A 20214-nucleotide genomic window follows, 5' to 3' on the forward strand; every position below is an offset into this window, starting at 1 on the left:
GTGATACTTGTTGGTTAGTTAGTGATACTTGTTGGTTAGTCAGTGATACTTGTTGGTTAGTTAGTGATACTTGTTGGTTAGTTAGTGATACTTGTTGGTTAGTCAGTGATACTTGTCGAATGGTGAACAGAGCTCCAAAAGTTGGATTCAGTGTCCAGATAGCTAATCAATTACTGTCTAAACCCTGCTCATAAAATGTGCTAGGTAGCTAATGTTAGCAGCACTGCTAGATAGACTGGGTAGTCAACTAACTTCCCGCTCTGACGTTGCTCCTCCAAATATTTATATATTCTTAATTCCATTCCTTTACTTTAAATGTGTGTGTTGTGTGTATTGTTGTGAAATTGTTAAGATATTACTTGTTAGATATTACTACACTGTTGGAGCTAGAAACACAAGCATTTCGCTACACCCGCAATAACATCTGCTAAACACGTGTATGTGACAAATAAAATTTGATTTGATATAGTTTAACGTTATCTGTCAGTACAGCTTTGAGTCAACATGTTGAAATGTAAATGACTCTAATCTGGTTTACTGTGAGGTCAATAACTCTGAATAGCATCAACATGGGCTAAGAAAATGTGTTACAGTAGAGGCAAGATAACAAGGTTTACCTCCAGTTCTCCATCTTTGCGCTCTCTCCCTCAGAGAATGAACAGTCAGTCGCCTGCTCCTGCCGAAATGTCTTTGGATGAATCAGAAATGTCTTGGAAAACCACTTTGACCCCGCCTCCTAAAGTGCCACCTCACACAGAAATGCTGCTTTTAGGCAGCACTGAAAAAGGGCAGGACAGGTTCATTCATGATTGGAGTATTCATTTCAGTGTGTAATACAGTGTAGACTAGTTTGTTTTTACACCATCCCAGCAGGGCAAAAGACTCCGGGCTGATACAAAATCATTCGGGGCTAAACACCTGAACTGCCAGGTCTGGGGACTTCAATGGCCCAAACATTGACTTCTCTAAATTACATATTTTCAACGTTCATTCAAAACCGAAAATTAACCTGATTTCAACGTCCAGAAAATACATATGTTCAACTTTCACTCAGAACCTAAATCGAATACCTTCAAAGTCTGGAAAAAAAATAAGTATTTTATATGTCTTTTCACCTTCCTTTTACTCACAGTGACTTGTAGGGTCGGCAGAAAGGCCAGGACCAGCCCTGCATTAACCGCTGGGTGCGTCAAAGATTTGAATGGCTTTGAACGGATGGAAAGAAAGGCGATAATACCCGGCCGCCTTTCCTGAGTTTAAAAAAATATCTAATATTATGAGCATAAAAACCACCAGAATCATTGAGAAAAACATTAGATATCAAAAGAAAATGACAATTATTTATAATTTGTCTTTTCATAACAGATTTTTGTATGACATTATCACAGGGTGAACACTGCCTACCCCTCCTACACTGACCGCACCTCACTGACGCACAGTACCTCACCAGAGTTCGACAGTATGTCAGCAAATATGCTTCTGTAATCCCAAAAATCAAACAACAACACACAATGACCAATTACCTCCAAATGTGTCATAAAATGTAAAAAATGATTGTTGTGCGCCCCTTTTATACTCATAATAAAACCATGCGACGTGGTAGCTTCAGATAGTTTTACTGATCATGTGTGAATTTGCTCAAATATAATATAGATGGTTACATTAGTATGAATAAAATATAGATCGGAATAAGTCTTGTTGTTTCCTCCACTTCCTTGTTCTGTATTAGTTGGGAGATTCCCACTGAATTGTGGGCGTTCAACGTCTCGAGGGGATTACCCCAACTCAGCATGGAGAATGTCGCTCAAATACAGACATGTTTACAGGTAACCAAATGGTATTACTCTCGTGTAATATTCAATACATTATTGGTGGTCGACGCATAGACAACATCTCCGCAAGTGTAGACTAGTCTATTATCAACGTAATCTGTACATTTAATTCATTTGGGTGAATTCCCTTTAGCCTATGTCATCTGATCTCACTGTTCCCGTGCATTCCTACTGATCAACGTTTTTGGGCCATACATAATGCCCCTTTCATTTAAAGTTGGCCCAAGTTCAAATGTAAATGCGCCAGTTATGTGCTTTTCAGAGGAATAGCCAATTGATCTATCGATACATCTGTATTTATCGTTCCCCTCCATATTTGCACAGCAGCACATTCGTTCGCGCTTCAGAGGCTGTGATATTCTGGGCGGAGACATCGGGGAATTCCCAGGCGACTCTCTCTCTCTCTCTCTCTCTCTCTCTCACTCTCTCACTCTGTCTCTCACACACTTTCTCTCTCCCAGCTGGAGCTTCTCATTCAGACAACAACCCGTGATAAGGTTGTACACACCAACACCATGGATGGTAAGTATCTACAGATATGATTATTATTACGAGGCTTTCAGCAGGATTCTGTAACACCTTTCAGCTACACACGTAATTATTATTTTAACGTTTCTGAATGTGGTTCGTCATTGACATAATAGCGATGATCTGAGAAGTATTTTTGTGAAAAATAAGAAATAAAATATTGCTATGATTTGCTTACACGTTATTATTAAATGTTTAACATGTTTTTTTTGGGACAACATTGCTAACTGTAGTCTAACATGTGCCAAAATGACTAGTCTTATAATCAACACTGATCACCGGCACGGAAGGAAGGTTAAAGTGTCTATTTGCGCGTGATAGTTTTCAGATTGGGTGTTTAAACTTTTCTTTAGAAACTGTTCTTTAAAAACAAGCCAAAACTTTGTAGACTAAATGATTTAAAAGCACTTGGTTCCCATATATTGATAATGGTCTATATAGCCTACTGTAGCCTATACCAAGTCTATACAGGGTGTGCACGATATGTTAGGAGGAAGTGTCTGTTGTTTACTTGATATTTGGCACGGGTTGCAGAACGTGTCTCATCTAATAGCCTGAGAACAACTATTGTGAATATCAAGTTTGGTATCGATGTCACTCATTCATACTGTTTTCACATTCTTTCAATGATAACTTCATTCATTTGGTTACGCACTCTGTCTCCAACAGTACTTATGCCCTCGTTGATCAAATCAAATCAAACTTTATTTGTCACATGCGCGGAATACAACAAATGTAGACCTTACAGTGAAATGCTTACTTACAAGCCCTTAACCAACAGTACAGTTCAAGAAGAGTTAAGAAAATATTTACCAAATAAACTAAAGTAAAAAATAAGAAGTAACACAATAACATAACAATAACGAGGTTATATACAGGAGGTACCGGTACAGAGTCAGTGTGGAGGCTATATACAGGGGGTACCGGTACAGAGTCAATGTGGAGACTATATACAGGGGGTACCGGTACAGAGTCAATGTGGAGGCTATATACAGGGGTACCGGTACAGAGTCAATGTGGAGGTTATATACAGGGGGTACCGGTACAGAGTCAGTGTGGAGGTTATATACACGGTGTACCAGTACAGAGTCAATGTGGAGACTATATACAGGGGGTACCGGTACAGAGTCAGTGTGGAGGGTATATACAGGGGTACAGGTACAGAGTCAGTGTGGAGGGTATATACAGGGGGTACCGGTACAGAGTCAATGTGGAGGCTATATACAGGGGGTACCGGTACAGAGTCAATGTGGGGGCTATATACAGGGGGTACCGGTACAGAGTCAGTATGGAGGGTATATACAGGGGGCACCGGTACCGAGTCAGTGTGGAGACTATATACAGGGGGTACCGGTACAGAGTCAGTGTGGAGGGTATATACAGGGGTTACGGGTACAGAGTCAGTGTGGAGGGTATATACAGGGGGTACCGGTACAGAGTCAATGTGGAGGCTATATACAGGGGGTACTGGTACCGAGTCAATGTGCGGGGTACAGGTTAGAGGTAATTTGTACATGTAGGTAGGGGTGAAGTGACTATGCATAGATAATGGTGGACCATCCGAAAATCATTAAGTACATACAGGAAAGGGAGAGTGTCATATTGTTTACCTGTGTGTGTGCGGCAGCTTGGGTGTGATAACGTTCCTCCCCATTCACTTCCTCAATTGTTTTCTTGGGTTGGCAGAGATGTCAGTCATATTTCTGCTAGAGAATGTGCATGTGAGACAGACAGACAGACAGACAGACAGACAGACAGACAGACAGACAGACAGGCAGGCAGGCAGGCAGGCAGGCAGGCAGGCAGGCAGGCAGGCAGGCAGGCAGGCAGGCAGACAGACAGACAGACAGACAGACAGACAGACAGACAGACAGACAGACAGACAGACAGACAGACAGACAGACAGACAGACCAAGGTTCAGCAGCAGGTGGTGGAGAGAAGGTCTGAGTTGGTATGGTGGTTCAGCAGCAGGTGGTGGAGAGAAGGTCTGAGTTGGTATGGTGGTTTGTGGGAGGCAAGTGTGTGTAAGCATGCATCAGGTGTCTCATTAGGAAGAATTGCTAAAGAATAGCTGTGATGTGTGTGTGTGTGTGTGTGTGTGTGTGTGTGTGTGTGTGTGTGTGTGTGTGTGTGTGTGTGTGTGTGTGTGTGTGTGTGTGTGTGTGTCTCTGGTTAGGTTTAGGTTGGGTTTATGAGAAGTCATGTGTGGTTGACTGTCAATAAGTTCCCCATGTACTAACATACTGTACCGATCCTTGCTATATGAGCCACGTTACAATTCACACTAAGTGGCTTAACCCTTATTGGCGCAATGCCTTTGGGTGTTTGTCTTTCACACTCGTGACCTGGGTTTGCTTCCCTGCTCCACCGTTGGCTACAAAACTCACCGACTAGAATTGTTAATAAGCCAGTAAATATGGAGCCAATTTCTCAGGATTTGTAATACATTATCTACCCAATACATTATCTATCCAATACATTATCTATCCCATACATTATCTACCCATAGCCTTTGTTCTCTCAGTAACTATTCAGAAGCTTTGATGACTTTATAGATGACCTTTATAGGTTTATAGATGACCTTTTACACTATAGCTGTATAGTATTTGAGTGTGTATTGTCATCTATAAACAGTATATATACATATATACACTACCGGTCAAAAGTTTTAGAACACCTATTCATTTCAAGGGTTTTTCTTTATTTTTACTATTTTCTACATTGTAGAATAATAGTGAAGACATCAAAACTATGAAACAACACATGTAGTAACAAAAAAAGTGTTCAAATCAAAATATATTTTATATTTGAGTTTCTTCAAATATCCATCCTTTGCCTTGATGACAGCTTTGCATACTCTTGGCATTCTCTCAACCAGCTTCATGAGGTAGTCACCTGGAATGCATTTCAATTAACAGGTGTGCCTTGTTAAAAGTTAATTTGTGGAATTTCTTTCCTTCTTAATGCGTTTGAGCCAATCAGTTGTGTTCTGACAAGGTAGGGGGGGTATACAGAAGATAGCCATATTTGGTATATATATATATATATATACAGTTTATATATATATACACTGAGTATACAAAACATTAAGAACACCTGCTCTTTCCATGACACAAACAACATTTCCATCCACAGTTTCTTTGTGAGTAAAGTCATACTGTATAAAAAAAAATCATGACAGTTGTGATGGAAACCAGCCTGGTCTCATAGACTAACGTAACATAGTAAACATAAATCTGGAACACTCATATGGTACATTTGGTATTGTTACATAAGACAGATGGTTACTTAACCCTTTCAGTTAACCCTTCCCCTAACTCTAACCTTCACCCTTAACCTTTTCAGTTAACCCTTCCCCTAACTCTAACCTTAATCCTTTTAGCTAACCCTTAACCCTAACCCTTTTAGCTAACCCTTCCCCTAACCCTAACCCTTCCCCTAACCTGGCCCCTAACCCTTCCCCTAACCCTAACCCTTCCCCTAACCTGGCCCCTAACCCTTCCCCTAACCCTAACCCTTCCCCTAACCTTAACCCTTTAACCCATAGGAGGGGTGGGGGTTGGAACACTAAACTATATGAAATTCGTAACATATTGTACATTTTGCAAAGAAGCCAGATGTGGAGGTCCTGGGCTGGTGTGGTTACAGGTGGTCTTACAGGTGGTCTGTGGTTATGAGGCCGGTTGGACGTGTTGTCAAATTCTATAAAAACACATTGGAGGCGGCTTATATGGTAGAGAAATTAATATTACATTCTCTGGCAACAGCTCTGGTGGACATTTCTGCATTCAGTTTGCCAACTGCACACTCCCTCAAAACTGTGTTGTGTGACAAAACTGCACATTTTAGAGTGGCCTTTTATTGTCCCCAGCACAAGGTGTACCTGTGTAATGATCATGCTGTTTCATCAGCTTCTTGATATGCCACACCTGTCAGGTGGATGGATTATCTTGGCAAAGGAGATATGCTCACCAACAGGGATAAAAACAAATTTGTGCACAACATTTGAGAGAAATAAGCTTTTTGTGAATATAGAACATTTCTGGGATCTTTTAAATCAGCTCATGAATCATGGGAGCAGCACTTTACATATTGCGTTTATAATTGTGTTCAGTATAAGTGCCTTTGAACAGGGTTAGGTAGTAGGGGGGGGGGGGGTCTAACTCAATATTAGGAAAGGGGTTCTTAATGTTTGGTATACTCAATGTATAATAATAGTACTGTATATACCATTTCACAGACACTTTTATTCAAAGCGACTAACAGTCTTGTGTGTATAAATGTTTCATATGGTTGGTCCTGGGAATCTAACCCACTATCCTGGCCTTGCAAGCACCATGCTGTACTAACTGAGCTACAGGGAACCATCTGTAACCCTCTTCTCCCTGTGTTGTGTTGTCCAGTGGCAGAGCCCAGTGTTCAGATCTTTGAGCAGCCCAAACAGAGGGGCATGCGCTTCAGGTACAAGTGTGAGGGCCGCTCTGCAGGCAGCATCCCTGGAGAGAGGAGCTCTGAAAACAACAGGTCATACCCCACCATACAGGTAAGCAAATAATAATATGCCATTTAAAGACACTTTTATCTGACTTACAGTCATGTGTGCGTACATTTTACATACGGTCCTGGGAATTGAACCTACTGTCCTGGAGTTCCAAGCACCATGCTCTACCGACTGAGCTACAGGGGACTACACAATACTTATCACGCCACTGCAACCTATATACTGTAGTTATATACTACATAGTGTTGAGCGATTAACCGAATATTCAGGGGGGGGTCGGTTATTAAACAACTAATTCACAGACATAGGTTCAATTACTTGAATTCCATTTAGTCCAACGCGTCGTTTCTCTAGAGAGAAATCAAATCAACAACTATATGGGAGGCTGGGCTGAAGGGAGTTGTAGTTTTCATAAAGCAAATATTCAACCTAGTTCAGCGCAGGAACTGTGTAATTACTACAATGACCAAAATCCATTGCGTCTGTTCTTTTCCGGCTCTGACACAGAAGGATATACTTTTATGCCTGCTACATTAGGTTAGATGCACACAGACCGCATACGCCACCGCATGAGAGAGGAATGTACACAACACAGCGACGAGAGACAGGGATAGAGAGTTCATGAAAGTATGCCTTGTCTACTTTGAAGTAGTGAAAGGATTTAGTAAGACATCTCTGCAGCATACTTAAGCAGGCTAGCCTAGTTAGATAGGATGACTACAGACAGCTCTACAGCATACTTAGACAGGCTAGCCTATCTAGATAGGATGACTACAGACAGCTCTACAGCATACTTAGACAGGCTAGTCTATCTAGATAGGATGACTACAGACAGCTCTACAGCATACTTAGACAGGCTAGTCTATCTAGATAGGATGACTACAGACAGCTCTGCAGCATACTTAGACAGGCTAGTCTATCTAGATAGTATGACTACAGACAGCTCTACAGCATACTTAGACAGGCTAGTCTATCTAGATAGGATGACTACAGACAGCTCTACAGCATACTTAGACAGGCTAGTCTATCTAGATAGGATGACTACAGACAGCTCTACAGCATACTTAGACAGGCTAGTCTAGCTAGATAGGATGACTACAGACAGCTCTGCAGCATACTTAGACAGGCTAGTCTATCTAGATAGGATGACTACAGACAGCTCTGCAGCATACTTAGACAGGCTAGTCTATCTAGATAGGATGACTACAGACAGCTCTGCAGCATACTTAGACAGGCTAGTCTATCTAGATAGGATGACTACAGACAGCTCTACAGCATACTTAGACAGGCTAGTCTATCTAGATAGGATGACTACAGACAGCTCTGCAGCATACTTAGACAGGCTAGTCTAGTTAGATAGGATGACTACAGACAGCTCTACAGCATACTTAGACAGGCTAGTCTAGCTAGATAGGATGACTACAGACAGCTCTGCAGGATACTTAGGCAGGCTAGTCTAGCTAGATAGGATGACTACAGACAGTACAGGGAGAACATAATGTTAGATGGCCTGGCTGACTGACTGTTACTGCCTGAGATGAGATTATGACTTTAAGGAATTAAAAAAATTATAAAGTTATATAAAAACTAACTAATTTACACAACTGAAATATTTTATTATTTCATAGTAATTTCCTATTTTTCTATTTGGACCTGACAGAGACAATGGAATATTTTCTATGTTTTGGCAATTGAAAATTCAACATTTTTGACTTTGGATTTTCCATTACACAAATATAATAATTTTATTGTAATTATTTGATAAGCATTTAATGTAAAAAAAGAAAAAAAAGAATTGAACTTGAAAACCGTGGTAATTTAAAAAAATGATCGAACCAAAACCAAACCGACCTCAAAAAGCAGAAATTGCTCAACACTAATACTACAGTATATCCATCTCAGCACTAATACTACAGTATATCCATCACAGCACTAATACTGCAGTATATCCATCTCAGCACTAATACTACAGTATATCCATCACAGCACTAATACTACAGTATATCCATCACAGCACTAATACTGCAGTATATCCATCTCAGCACTAATACTACAGTATATCCATCTCAGCACTAATACTACAGTATATCCATCTCAGCACTAATACTACAGTATATCCATCACAGCACTAATACTGCAGTATATCCATCCCAGCACTAATACTACAGTATATCCATCTCAGCACTAATACTACAGTATATCCATCACAGCACTAATACTGCAGTATATCCATCCCAGCACTAATACTACAGTATATCCATCACAGCACTAATACTACAGTATATCCATCCCAGCACTAATACTACAGTATATCCATCACAGCACTAATACTGCAGTATATCCATCACAGCACTAATACTGCAGTATATCATCACAGCACTAATACTGCAGTATATCCATCACAGCACTAATACTACAGTATATCCATCACAGCACTAATACTACAGTATATCCATCACAGCACTAATACTGCAGTATATCCATCTCAGCACTAATACTACAGTATATCCATCACAGCACTAATACTACAGTATATACACTAGTGTATCATAATACGCTAAGCCTGAGGAGTATATACAGGACCATATCCTAGTCACTAGTGTATTGCAGTATTCGAGCCAGCATTTGCCGCTAAATCTAGTCCTCTCTGACCCCATGAGCAGGTATATCTGTTTTGAATAGTTTCTACTCTCTCGGCCCATCTGAACACATAACCACTCCTTCCTGCTCCAGCCCTGTGAAAACCACTCACAGACAGCTGAGATGAAATGATAAAGAGATCTAATGTTTAGTGATGTCATTGCTAGTATTCTAGACTCTCTGGTCTACTAACAACTTTCTGCTGTTTTCACTGATGTTGTCCATGTTTTTGATTCCTCTCTTCACTTCTCTCTTCTCTTTTCTCTTCTCTTTTCTCTTCTCTTTTCTCTCTTTTCTTTTCCTCTCTTCTTCTCTTCTTCTCTTCTCCTCTCATCTCTTCTCCTCACTTCTCCCCTCTCTTCTCCGCTCGTCTCTTCTGTTATCTCCTCTCTTCTATCTTCTCATCTCTTCTCCTCTCTTCTATCTTCTCCTCACTTTTCTCCTCCTCTTCTATCTTCTCCTCTCTTTTCTCCTCCTCTTCTCCTCTCTTTTATGTTCTTCTCTTTTCTATGTTCCTCTTTTATTTGTGTATTTATCCTTTATTTAACCCGGTAAGTAATCTCTTTTACAATAACGACCTGAATGCCCTGTATTCACTTCCTTCTTCAAATGTGTACCCCTCCTCTCTTTCCCCATCAGATTCTGAACTACTGTGGGAAGGGCAAAGTGCGCGTTTCCCTAGTAACCAAGAACGAGCCCTTTAGGCCACACCCTCATGACTTGGTGGGCAAGGACTGCAAGGAGGGATTCTACGAAGCTGAGTTTGGCCCAGAGCGCAAGGTCTTCGCGTGAGTTACCCTTCATCACTTTACCCCATCATCATCATCATCTTTAGTTATCTCACACACACTGTTACCATTATAATCACCATCATCATCATTATAATAAACACAGTCACCATCATCATCATCATTATAATAAACACAGTCACCACCATCATCATCATTATAATAAACACAGTCACCACCATCATCATCATTATAATAAACACAGTCACCACCATCATCATCATTATAATAAACACAGTCACCACCATCATCATCATTATAATAAACACAGTCACCACCATCATCATCATTATAATAAACACAGTCACCATCATCATCATCATTATAATAAACACAGTCACCACCATCATCATTATTATAATAAACACAGTCACCACCATCATCATCATCATTATAATAAACACAGTCACCACCATCATCATTATTATAACAAACACAGTCACCACCATCATCATCATTATAATAAACACAGTCACCACCATCATCATTATTATAATAAACACAGTCACCACCATCATCATCATTATAATAAACACAGTCACCACCATCATCATCATTATAATAAACACAGTCACCACCATCATCATCATTATAATAAACACAGTCACCACCATCATCATCATTATAATAAACACAGTCACCACCATCATCATCATTATAATAAACACAGTCACCACCATCATCATCATTATAATAAACACAGTCACCACCATCATCATCATTATAATAAACACAGTCACCACCATCATCATCATTATAATAAACACAGTCACCACCATCATCATTATTATAATAAACACAGTCACCACCATCATCATTATTATAATAAACACAGTCACCACCATCATCATTATTATAATAAACACAGTCACCATCATCATCATCATCATTATAATAAACACAGTCACCACCATCATCATCATTATAATAAACACAGTCACCACCATCATCATCATCATTATAATAAACACAGTCACCACCATCATCATCATTATAATAAACACAGTCACCACCATCATCATCATCATTATAATAAACACAGTCACCACCATCATCATTATTATAATAAACACAGTCACCACCATCATCATTATTATAATAAACACAGTCACCACCATCATCATTATTATAATAAACACAGTCACCACCATCATCATTATTATAATAAACACAGTCACCACCATCATCATCATTATAATAAACACAGTCACCACCATCATCATCATTATAATAAACACAGTCACCACCATCATCATCATTATAATAAACACAGTCACCACCATCATCATCATCATTATAATAAACACAGTCACCACCATCATCATTATTATAATAAACACAGTCACCACCATCATCATTATTATAATAAACACAGTCACCACCATCATCATTATTATAATAAACACAGTCACCACCATCATCATTATTATAATAAACACAGTCACCACCATCATCATCATTATAATAAACACAGTCACCACCATCATCATCATTATAATAAACACAGTCACCACCATCATCATCATTATAATAAACACAGTCACCACCATCATCATTATTTTCCACTTTTAGTCACTCACCATCACTATCACTATCATCATCATCATCACCCTTTTCACTGTCATTTGCATCACCACCCCCTTGTCAAGGGCAGAGTCATGTTGTGGGAGTTCCTCCAGTCATCATTGTGGGAGTTCCTCCAGTTGTTTTGCATGTGATGGTGTGATCACACACACACACACGCACACACACACACTCACACACACACACACACGCACACGCACACACACACGTCCAAATGGCCCCTCACTTTGCAAAACCACAGTGCTGAGGGAATTCCCCAGATAATATCACTTTGTCTATGTATCTGTGTAACCGCTTGGGTTATACACGGAGACCATTTTGTGCCCCAGAACCCTGAGTTTCTGACTTCCCTATGCTTCGTATCCACAGCTTCCAAAATCTGGGTATCCAGTGTGTGAGGAGGAGAGAGGTAAAGGACTCCATCATGCAGAGGATGACCAGAGGGATCAACCCATTCAATGGTGAGTCTCTCTCTCAGCTACAGTCTCTCTGGCTTTTCTCTCTCTCCCCCCCTCTTCCTCTCTCTCTCCCCCCCTCTCTTCCTCTCTCTCTCCCCCCCTCTCTTCCTCTCTCTCTCCCCCCTCTCTTCCTCTCTCTCTCCCCCCTCTCTTCCATGCTCTCTCCCCCTCTCTTCCTCTCTCTCTCCCCCCCTCTCTTCCATGCTCTCTCCCCCTCTCTTCCTCTCTCTCTCCCCCCTCTCTTCCTCTCTCTCTCCCCCTCTTTTCCTCTCTCTCTCCCCCCCTCTCTTCCTCTCTCTCTCCCCCCTCTCTTCCTCTCTCTCTCCCCCCCTCTTCCTCTCTCTCCCCCCCCCTCTCTCTCCCCACCCCTCTTTCACATTTACTTTCTGACATATTCATTTAGAGTGAGAAGTAGATATATATACATGGGTTACTGCTGTCCTAACCACAACTAGACAGAGATAGAGAAATATCTGTCCATTTCCTCATAGAACTTCTATCTCTGGGTCTCTACAGCAAAGTGTCGTTGTTGTCTCCATTACAAGACAAGAGCTAACCTACTTCCCCTTTTTCATAACACACAGTTGTGCAATTCAGCGTCGTGCTGGATGCCACGTGAGAGAGGGGAATGTATGTATGTGTGTGTGTGTGTGTGTGTGTGTGTGTGTGTGTGTGTGTGTGTGTGTGTGTGTGTGTGTGCGCGCTGAAGGTGCGGGTGTGGGGGTCTAGTACACAGAGAACCTGAGCTGATTTCAGCCTCTGATAATATTGAAAACATGAAGTACTGCCATACAAGCCATTTTAATGATTGGGCAGTACTGCCATACAAGCCATTGTACTGATTGGGCAGTACTGCCATACAAGCCATTTTAATGATTGGGCAGTACTGCCATACAAGCCATTGTACTGATTGGGCAGTACTGCCATACAAGCCATTTTAATGATTGGGCAGTACTGCCATACAAGCCATTTTAATGATTGGGCAGTACTGCCATACAAGCCATTGTAATGGTATATAGATACCGTCCAGTAGGTTATCTGTCCAACCCTGTTCCTGGAGAGATACCCTCCTGTAGGATTTAACTCCAGCCCTGTTCCTGGAGAGATACCCTCCTGTAGGTTTTAACTCCAACCCTGTTCCTGGAGAGATAACCTCCTGTAGGTTTTAACTCCAACCCTGTTCCTGGAGAGACACCCTCCTGTAGGATTTAACTCCAGCCCTGTTCCTGGAGAGATACCATTCAGTAGGTTTTCTGTCCAACCCTGTTGCTGCAGAGATACCATTCAGTATCTGGAGTTTTGGAGTTAAAGTATTGGAGTTAAAACCTCCAGGAGGGTATCTCTCCAGGAACAGGGTTGGAGTTAAAACCTACAGGAGGGTATCTCTCCAGGAACAGGGTTGGAGTTAAAACCTACAGGAGGTTATCTCTCCAGGAACAGGGTTGGAGTTAAAACCTACAGGAGGGTATCTCTCCAGGAACAGGGTTGGAGTTAAAACCTACAGGAGGGTAGCTCTCCAGGAACAGGGTTGGAGTTAAAACCTACAGGAGGGTATCTCTCCAGGAACAGGGTTGGAGAGCCCTGATATAGGGCCTTAACAGGCAGCACAGGCTAGCTCTGATTTGTCAATAGCAAATGAGGAAATCTGGTCACTGTTTGGCCATATAGAACTTGTGTTGTTAAAAGGAAGTAGGAGTCATTATTCATCGTTGTGAATAACACACAGCAGTTCTGTTGCTAAACTTTGTACCAATTCTGTTACACAGCTTCCTCTCAACTCCCCTCAACTGTTTTACCTCATCATGTCCGCTACTCTTTACGGCTCGACGGTCTAAGCAAGATGGCGGTAACAACATGTGTAGCTAGACTGAGATTGAGATAGTTCTTCTCAGATGTAGTCCCAGGATTAGCCCTGGTTATCGGGCCCTTATGGATCCATTTCAAACAACTTTGTTGTGGGATTAAAAAAAGAGAAATGAAACATATAAATAAATCCTGCGATGGAGACAGACAATAGGCTTTACACACAACAGACTTGGTTCAGATGTAAGTTTGGATGAATTTGATGAAACTGTGAGAAACATGAGCACGCTGTAGAGGGTCCAACTCATTCCATGGAGGGACTAGTGTCTGTAGGCTTTTCTTTATTCCTTTCAATGAAGATCTAGACAACCAGGTGAGGGAAGTGCCTTACTTATCAGCGACCTTAATTCATCTATCAAGTACAAGGGAGGAGAGAAAACCCACAGACACGCAGCCCTCCGTGGAATGATTTTGACACCTGCAATGTAGAATAACTAGAGTTTCCAGTCCAGGTCGTTGTTTCCGTGGTGATGGTTGGTGGAGAGTTGTCGCGACAATGGTCGAATGGCAAGGCAAGAACATTTCACTTCTGCAGTGAAACACAGCTGCTTCCTGTATAGGGAGAGATACAGGCACACACACACACCCTTCCCTTTATGTATACAGACCACTAGGTCTGCTTCTACATGCGGAAATGGCTGACATCATAAAAAAAAATATTAATTCCATTTTTGTTCATTTTTTGTTCCTGTGAACTCAATGCGCAGTTTCTCTAAAGATAAATCAGATCCAGCCCGATCTGTGCAATGTAGTAGGGAGTTGTAGTTTCTCTAAAGATAAATCAGATCCAGCCCGATCTGTGCAATGTAGTAGGGAGTTGTAGTTTCTCTAGAGATAACTCAGATCCAGCCCGATCTGTGCAATGTAGTAGGGAGTTGTAGTTTCTCTAAAGATAAATCAGATCCAGCCCGATCTGTGCAATGTAGTAGGGAGTTGTAGTTTCTCTAAAGATAAATCAGATCCAGCCCGATCTGTGCAATGTAGTAGGGAGTTGTAGTTTCTCTAAAGATAAATCAGATCCAGCCCGATCTGTGCAATGTAGTAGGGAGTTGTAGTTTCTCTAAAGATAAATCAGATCCAGCCCGATCTGTGCAATGTAGTAGGGAGTTGTAGTTTCTCTAAAGATAAATCAGATCCAGCCCGATTTGTGCGATGTAGTAGGGAGTTGTAGTTTCTCTAAAGATAAATCAGATCCAGCCCGATCTGTGCGATGTAGTAGGGAGTTGTAGTTTCTCTAAAGATAAATCAGATCCAGCCCGATCTGTGCGATGTAGTAGGGAGTTGTAGTTTCTCTAAAGATAAATCAGATCCAGCCCGATCTGTGCAATGTAGTAGGGAGTTGTAGTTTCTCTAAAGATAAATCAGATCCAGCCCGATCTGTGTGATGTAGTAGGGAGTTGTAGTTTCTCTAAAGATAAATCAGATCCAGCCCGATCTGTGCAATGTAGTAGGGAGTTGTAGTTTCTCTAAAGATAAATTAGATCAAGACTGAGCTGTGCAATGTAGTAGGGAGTTGTAGTTTCCAACAGGCCAATATTCGACATCAATAGATTTGAAGGTGGTTTCTAGACAGGTTGGGATGAGGGTTAATCAATGCATTTGAAGGTGGTTTCTAGACAGGTTGGGACGAGGGTTAATCAATGCATTTGAAGGTGGTTTCTAGACAGGTTGGGACGAGGGTTAATCAATGGATTTGAAGGTGGTTTCTAGACTGGTTGGGACGAGGGTTAATCAATGCATTTGAAGGTGGTTTCTAGACAGGTTGGGACGAGGGTTAATCAATGCATTTGAAGGTGGTTTCTAGACAGGTTGGGACGAGGGTTAATCAATGGATTTGAAGGTGGTTTCTAGACTGGTTGGGACGAGGGTTAATCAATGCATTTGAAGGTGGTTTCTAGACAGGTTGGGACGAGGGTTAATCAATGCATTTGAAGGTGGTTTCTAGACAGGTTGGGACGAGGGTTAATCAATGCATTTGAAGGTGGTTTCTAGACAGGTTGGGACGAGGGTTAATCAATGCATTTGAAGGTGGTTTCTAGACAGGTTGGGACGAGGGTTAATCAATGGATTTGAAGGTGGTTTCTAGACAGGTTGGGACGAGGGTTAATCAATGCATTTGAAGGTGGTTTCTAGACAGGTTGGGACGAGGGTTAATCAATGCATTTGAAGGTGGTTTACATTTAACATTTACATTTAAGTCATTTAGCAGACTCTCTTATCCAGAGCGACTTACAAATTGGTGCATTCACCTTATGATATCCAGTGGAACAACCACTTTACAATAGTGCATCTAAATCTTTTAAGGGGAGGGGGGGGTTAGAAGGATTACTTTATCCTATCCCAGGTATTCCTTAAAGAGGTGGGGTTTCAGGTGTCTCCGGAAGGTGGTGATTGACTCCGCTGTCCTGGCGTCGTGAGGGAGCTTGTTCCACCATTGGGGTGCCAGAGCAGCGAACAGTTTTGACTGGGCTGAGCGGGAACAGTGCTTCCTCAGAGGTAGGGAGGCGAGCAGGCCAGAGGTGGATGAGGGTTAGGGTTAATCAATGCATTTGAAGGTGGTTTCTAGACAGGTTGGGACGAGGGTTAATCACTGGATTTGAAGGTGGTTTCTAGACAGGTTGGGACGAGGGTTAATCAATGGATTTGAAGGTGGTTTCTAGACAGGTTGGGACGAGGGTTAATCAATGCATTTGAAGGTGGTTTCTAGACAGGTTGGGACGAGGATTAATCAATGCATTTGAAGGTGGTTTCTAGACAGGTTGGGACGAGGGTTAATCAATGCATTTGAAGGTGGTTTCTAGACAGCCAAAGAGATGATTCATAAGGGGGACATAAATGCTGTTAGTGGTAAGGTACCCACAGCTCAAGATTCAGCTTCCCCCGTCTCAGTCCCCCTCCTCCTCCTCTCACCCTTTCACATTCTCAACCCTCCACCTGCTTAACCTTTCTTGATCTGTGGCTGTCTCGCTCTCTCTCTCACACACACACACACAAACAGACACACACACACACACCTGCCTCCCCTCTGCCTCCCCCTCTCTCACCCTTCCTCATTCTCACAGTACCATCCTACAGTACCACCTAATCAACCCAGCTCCAAACCCAGACCTCTCTAGATGTCTGTCTGTCTGCCTGCCTGCCTGCCTGCCTGCCTGCCTGCCTGCCTGCCTGTCTGTCTGTCTGTCTGTCTGTCTGTCTGTCTGGCTGGCTGCCTGCCTGCCTGTCTGTCTGTCTGTCCGTATGTCCGTCTGCCTGTCTGCCTGTCGGTGTCTGGCCGGCACACACACATACACACAACCAAGTGTGAGAACGTCTATTTCCACTTCTATTAGAGGTGCTGATCTCTGCCACCCTCTCACCTTGCCTGTTGGACTTCAAGTCAACATACACAGTTTAATGCATACAGTAGGGGACCCTACCTCCTTCACCTTGCTCTGTCTGGTCATTGTGGTTTTACCAGGGCTGCTGTCTACGTCAATTCTCCTCTCTCCCCCTCTCCAAGCCCCTCCCTCACTCCCCTCTTCCCTCTCTCTTTCGAGTCAGAAGTCGTCATTGGTGCCCTGACAGTCTCGTTTCTCAAATCTGCGTTACACACACCTACACACAGACATACACACTTATACACACACTGATATTTCCACCTGCGGTGACATCACTAGGCGTCACAATGGTGATGCTGTAGGAGGGATAACCTCTAGAGAGAACCCAGAGAGAGAGAGAACAAAGCTGTGAATGATCTGAGAGACAAGGCAAGAAGGGTCTTCTATGCCATCAAAAGGAACATAAAATTCAACATACCAATTAGAATCTGGCTAAAAATACTTGAATCAGTTATAGAACCCATTGCCCTTTATGGTTGTGAGGTCTGGGGTCCGCTCACCAACCAAGAATTCACAAAATGAGACAAACACCAAATTGAGACTCTGCATACAGAATTCTGCAAAAATATCCTCAGTGTACAACATAAAACACCAAATAATGCACGCAGAGCAGAATTAGGCCGATACTCGCTAATTATAAAAATCCAGAAAAGAGCCGTTACCTTCCATAACAAAGCCATCACCTGGTCCTGGGGCTCTGTTCACAAACACACCCCACAGAGCCATCACCTACAGAGAGATGAACCTGGAGAAGAGCCCCCTAAGCAAGCTGGTCCTGGGGCTCTGTTCACAAACACACCCCACAGAGTCATCACCTACAGAGAGATGAACCTGGAGAAGAGTCCCCTAAGCAAGCTGGTCCTGGGGCTCTGTTCACAAACACACCCCACAGAGTCATTACCTACAGAGAGATGAACCTGGAGAAGAGTCCCCTAATCAAGCTGGTCCTGGGTCTCTGTTCACAAACACACCCCACAGAGTCATCACCTACAGAGAGATGAACCTGGAGAAGAGTCCCCTAAGCAAGCTGGTCCTGGGGCTCTGTTCACAAACACACCCCACAGAGTCATTACCTACAGAGAGATGAACCTGGAGAAGAGTCCCCTTAGCAAGCTGGTCCTGGGGCTCTGTTCACAAACACAAACACACCCCACAGAGCCATCACCTACAGAGAGATGAACCTGGAGAAGAGTCCCCTAAGCAAGCTGGTCCTGGGGCTCTGTTCACAAACACACCCCACAGAGTCATTACCTACAGAGAGATGAACCTGGAGAAGAGTCCCCTAAGCAAGCTGGTCCTGGGGCTCTGTTCACAAAAACAAACACACCCCACAGAGCCCCAGGACAGCAACACAATTAGACCCAACCAAATCATGAGAAAACAAAAAGATAATTACTTGACACATTGGAAAGAATTAACAATAAAACTGAGCAAACTAGAATGCTATTTGGCCCTAAACAGAGAGGACACAGTGGCAGAATACCTGACCACTGTGACTGACCCAAACTTAAGGAAAGCTTTGACTATGAACAGACTCAGTGAGCATAGCCTTGCTATTGAGAAAGGCCTCCATAGGCAGACCTGGCTCTCAAGAGAAGACAGGCTATGTGCACACTGGCCACAAAATGAGGTGGAAACTGAGCTGCACTTCCTAACCTCCTGCCAAATGTATGACCATATTAGAGACACATATTTCCCTCAGATTACACAGATCCACAAAGAATTTGAAAACAAATCCAATTTTGATAAACTCCCATATCTACTGGGTGAAATACCACAGTGTGCCATCACAGCAGCAAGATGTGTGACCTGTTGCCACAAGAAAAGGGCAACCAGTGAAGAACAAACATCATTGTAAATACAACCCACGCGAGAGAGAGAACCAAGAGAGAGAGAGAGCGAACCCAGAGAGAGAGAGAGAACCCAGAGAGAGAGAGAGAACCCAAAGAGAGAGAGAACCCAAAGGGAGAGAGAACCCAAAGAGAGAGAACCCAAAGAGAGAGAGAACCCACGAGAGAGAGAACCCAGAGAGAGAGAGAACCCAGAGAGAGAGAGAACCCAAAGAGAGAGAGAACCCAAAGAGAGCGAGAACCCAAAGAGAGAGAGAACCCAAAGAGAGAAAGAACCCACGAGAGAGAGAGAGAAAGAGAGAGAACCCAGAGAGAGAGAGCGAGAGAGGCAGAAAGAGAGAAAGCGTGGGCTGATGTGAAACATGGTCACCGTACGTGTGTGTGGGGGTGTGACACTTTTGGGCTGTCAAAACCGTTAATGTGTATATGTGTGTGTGGGGGGGGGGAGACCTATATCTCTGTGTGTGGATGAGTAGGTCTAAGAGTCTGTGGGTTGAATCTGTGACGTTTCTAACCACCCCATCTAAGCACTAGCTGTGTGTGAGGCTGGGGGAACCTCCCACGTGGCCCATGTCAGAGCCCAAACACTCTGCTACTACGGACCATAGAGGAGGTGTTAAGGGTAGACGTCTTGTAAGACACGCTCTAACGCGCTACTGCGCATCTCTCACTCACTCTCTCTCTCTCTCTCTCTCTCACTCTCACACACTCCCTCTCTCTTTCACACTCCCCCACCCTCTCTCTTTATCTCTCTCTCTCTCTCTCTCTCTCTCTCTCTCTCTCTCTCTC

General features: G+C 42.7%; 1 protein-coding gene and 1 long non-coding RNA gene across 3 annotated transcripts in view; both read left to right on the forward strand.

The window, feature by feature from the left end:
- Window positions 1-476: 476 nt before the first annotated feature.
- rel (v-rel avian reticuloendotheliosis viral oncogene homolog) overlaps window positions 477-20214 on the forward strand; it is a 26695-nt gene continuing 6957 nt past the window's right edge. The window contains exons 1-5 of one of the 2 annotated variants that reach the window (XM_029697541.1): window positions 477-1826; window positions 2157-2354; window positions 6765-6904; window positions 10142-10290; window positions 12244-12335. In XM_029697541.1, the coding sequence (XP_029553401.1) occupies window positions 2348-2354; window positions 6765-6904; window positions 10142-10290; window positions 12244-12335 (388 nt within the window). In that variant the 5' untranslated portion in view covers window positions 477-1826; window positions 2157-2347. Of the gene's footprint in view, window positions 1827-2147; window positions 2355-6764; window positions 6905-10141; window positions 10291-12243; window positions 12336-20214 lie in introns of those variants that run through there. The other variant, XM_029697542.1, reaches the window with a different exon arrangement.
- Window positions 15649-17190, forward strand: LOC115152763 (uncharacterized). The gene is made up of 2 exons (XR_003867571.1): window positions 15649-16364; window positions 16751-17190. It is a non-coding gene; the product is annotated as an uncharacterized LOC115152763 (long non-coding RNA).

This window comes from Salmo trutta, chromosome 18 (assembly GCF_901001165.1).
Source record: "Salmo trutta chromosome 18, fSalTru1.1, whole genome shotgun sequence".
Taxonomy (NCBI): domain Eukaryota; kingdom Metazoa; phylum Chordata; class Actinopteri; order Salmoniformes; family Salmonidae; genus Salmo; species Salmo trutta.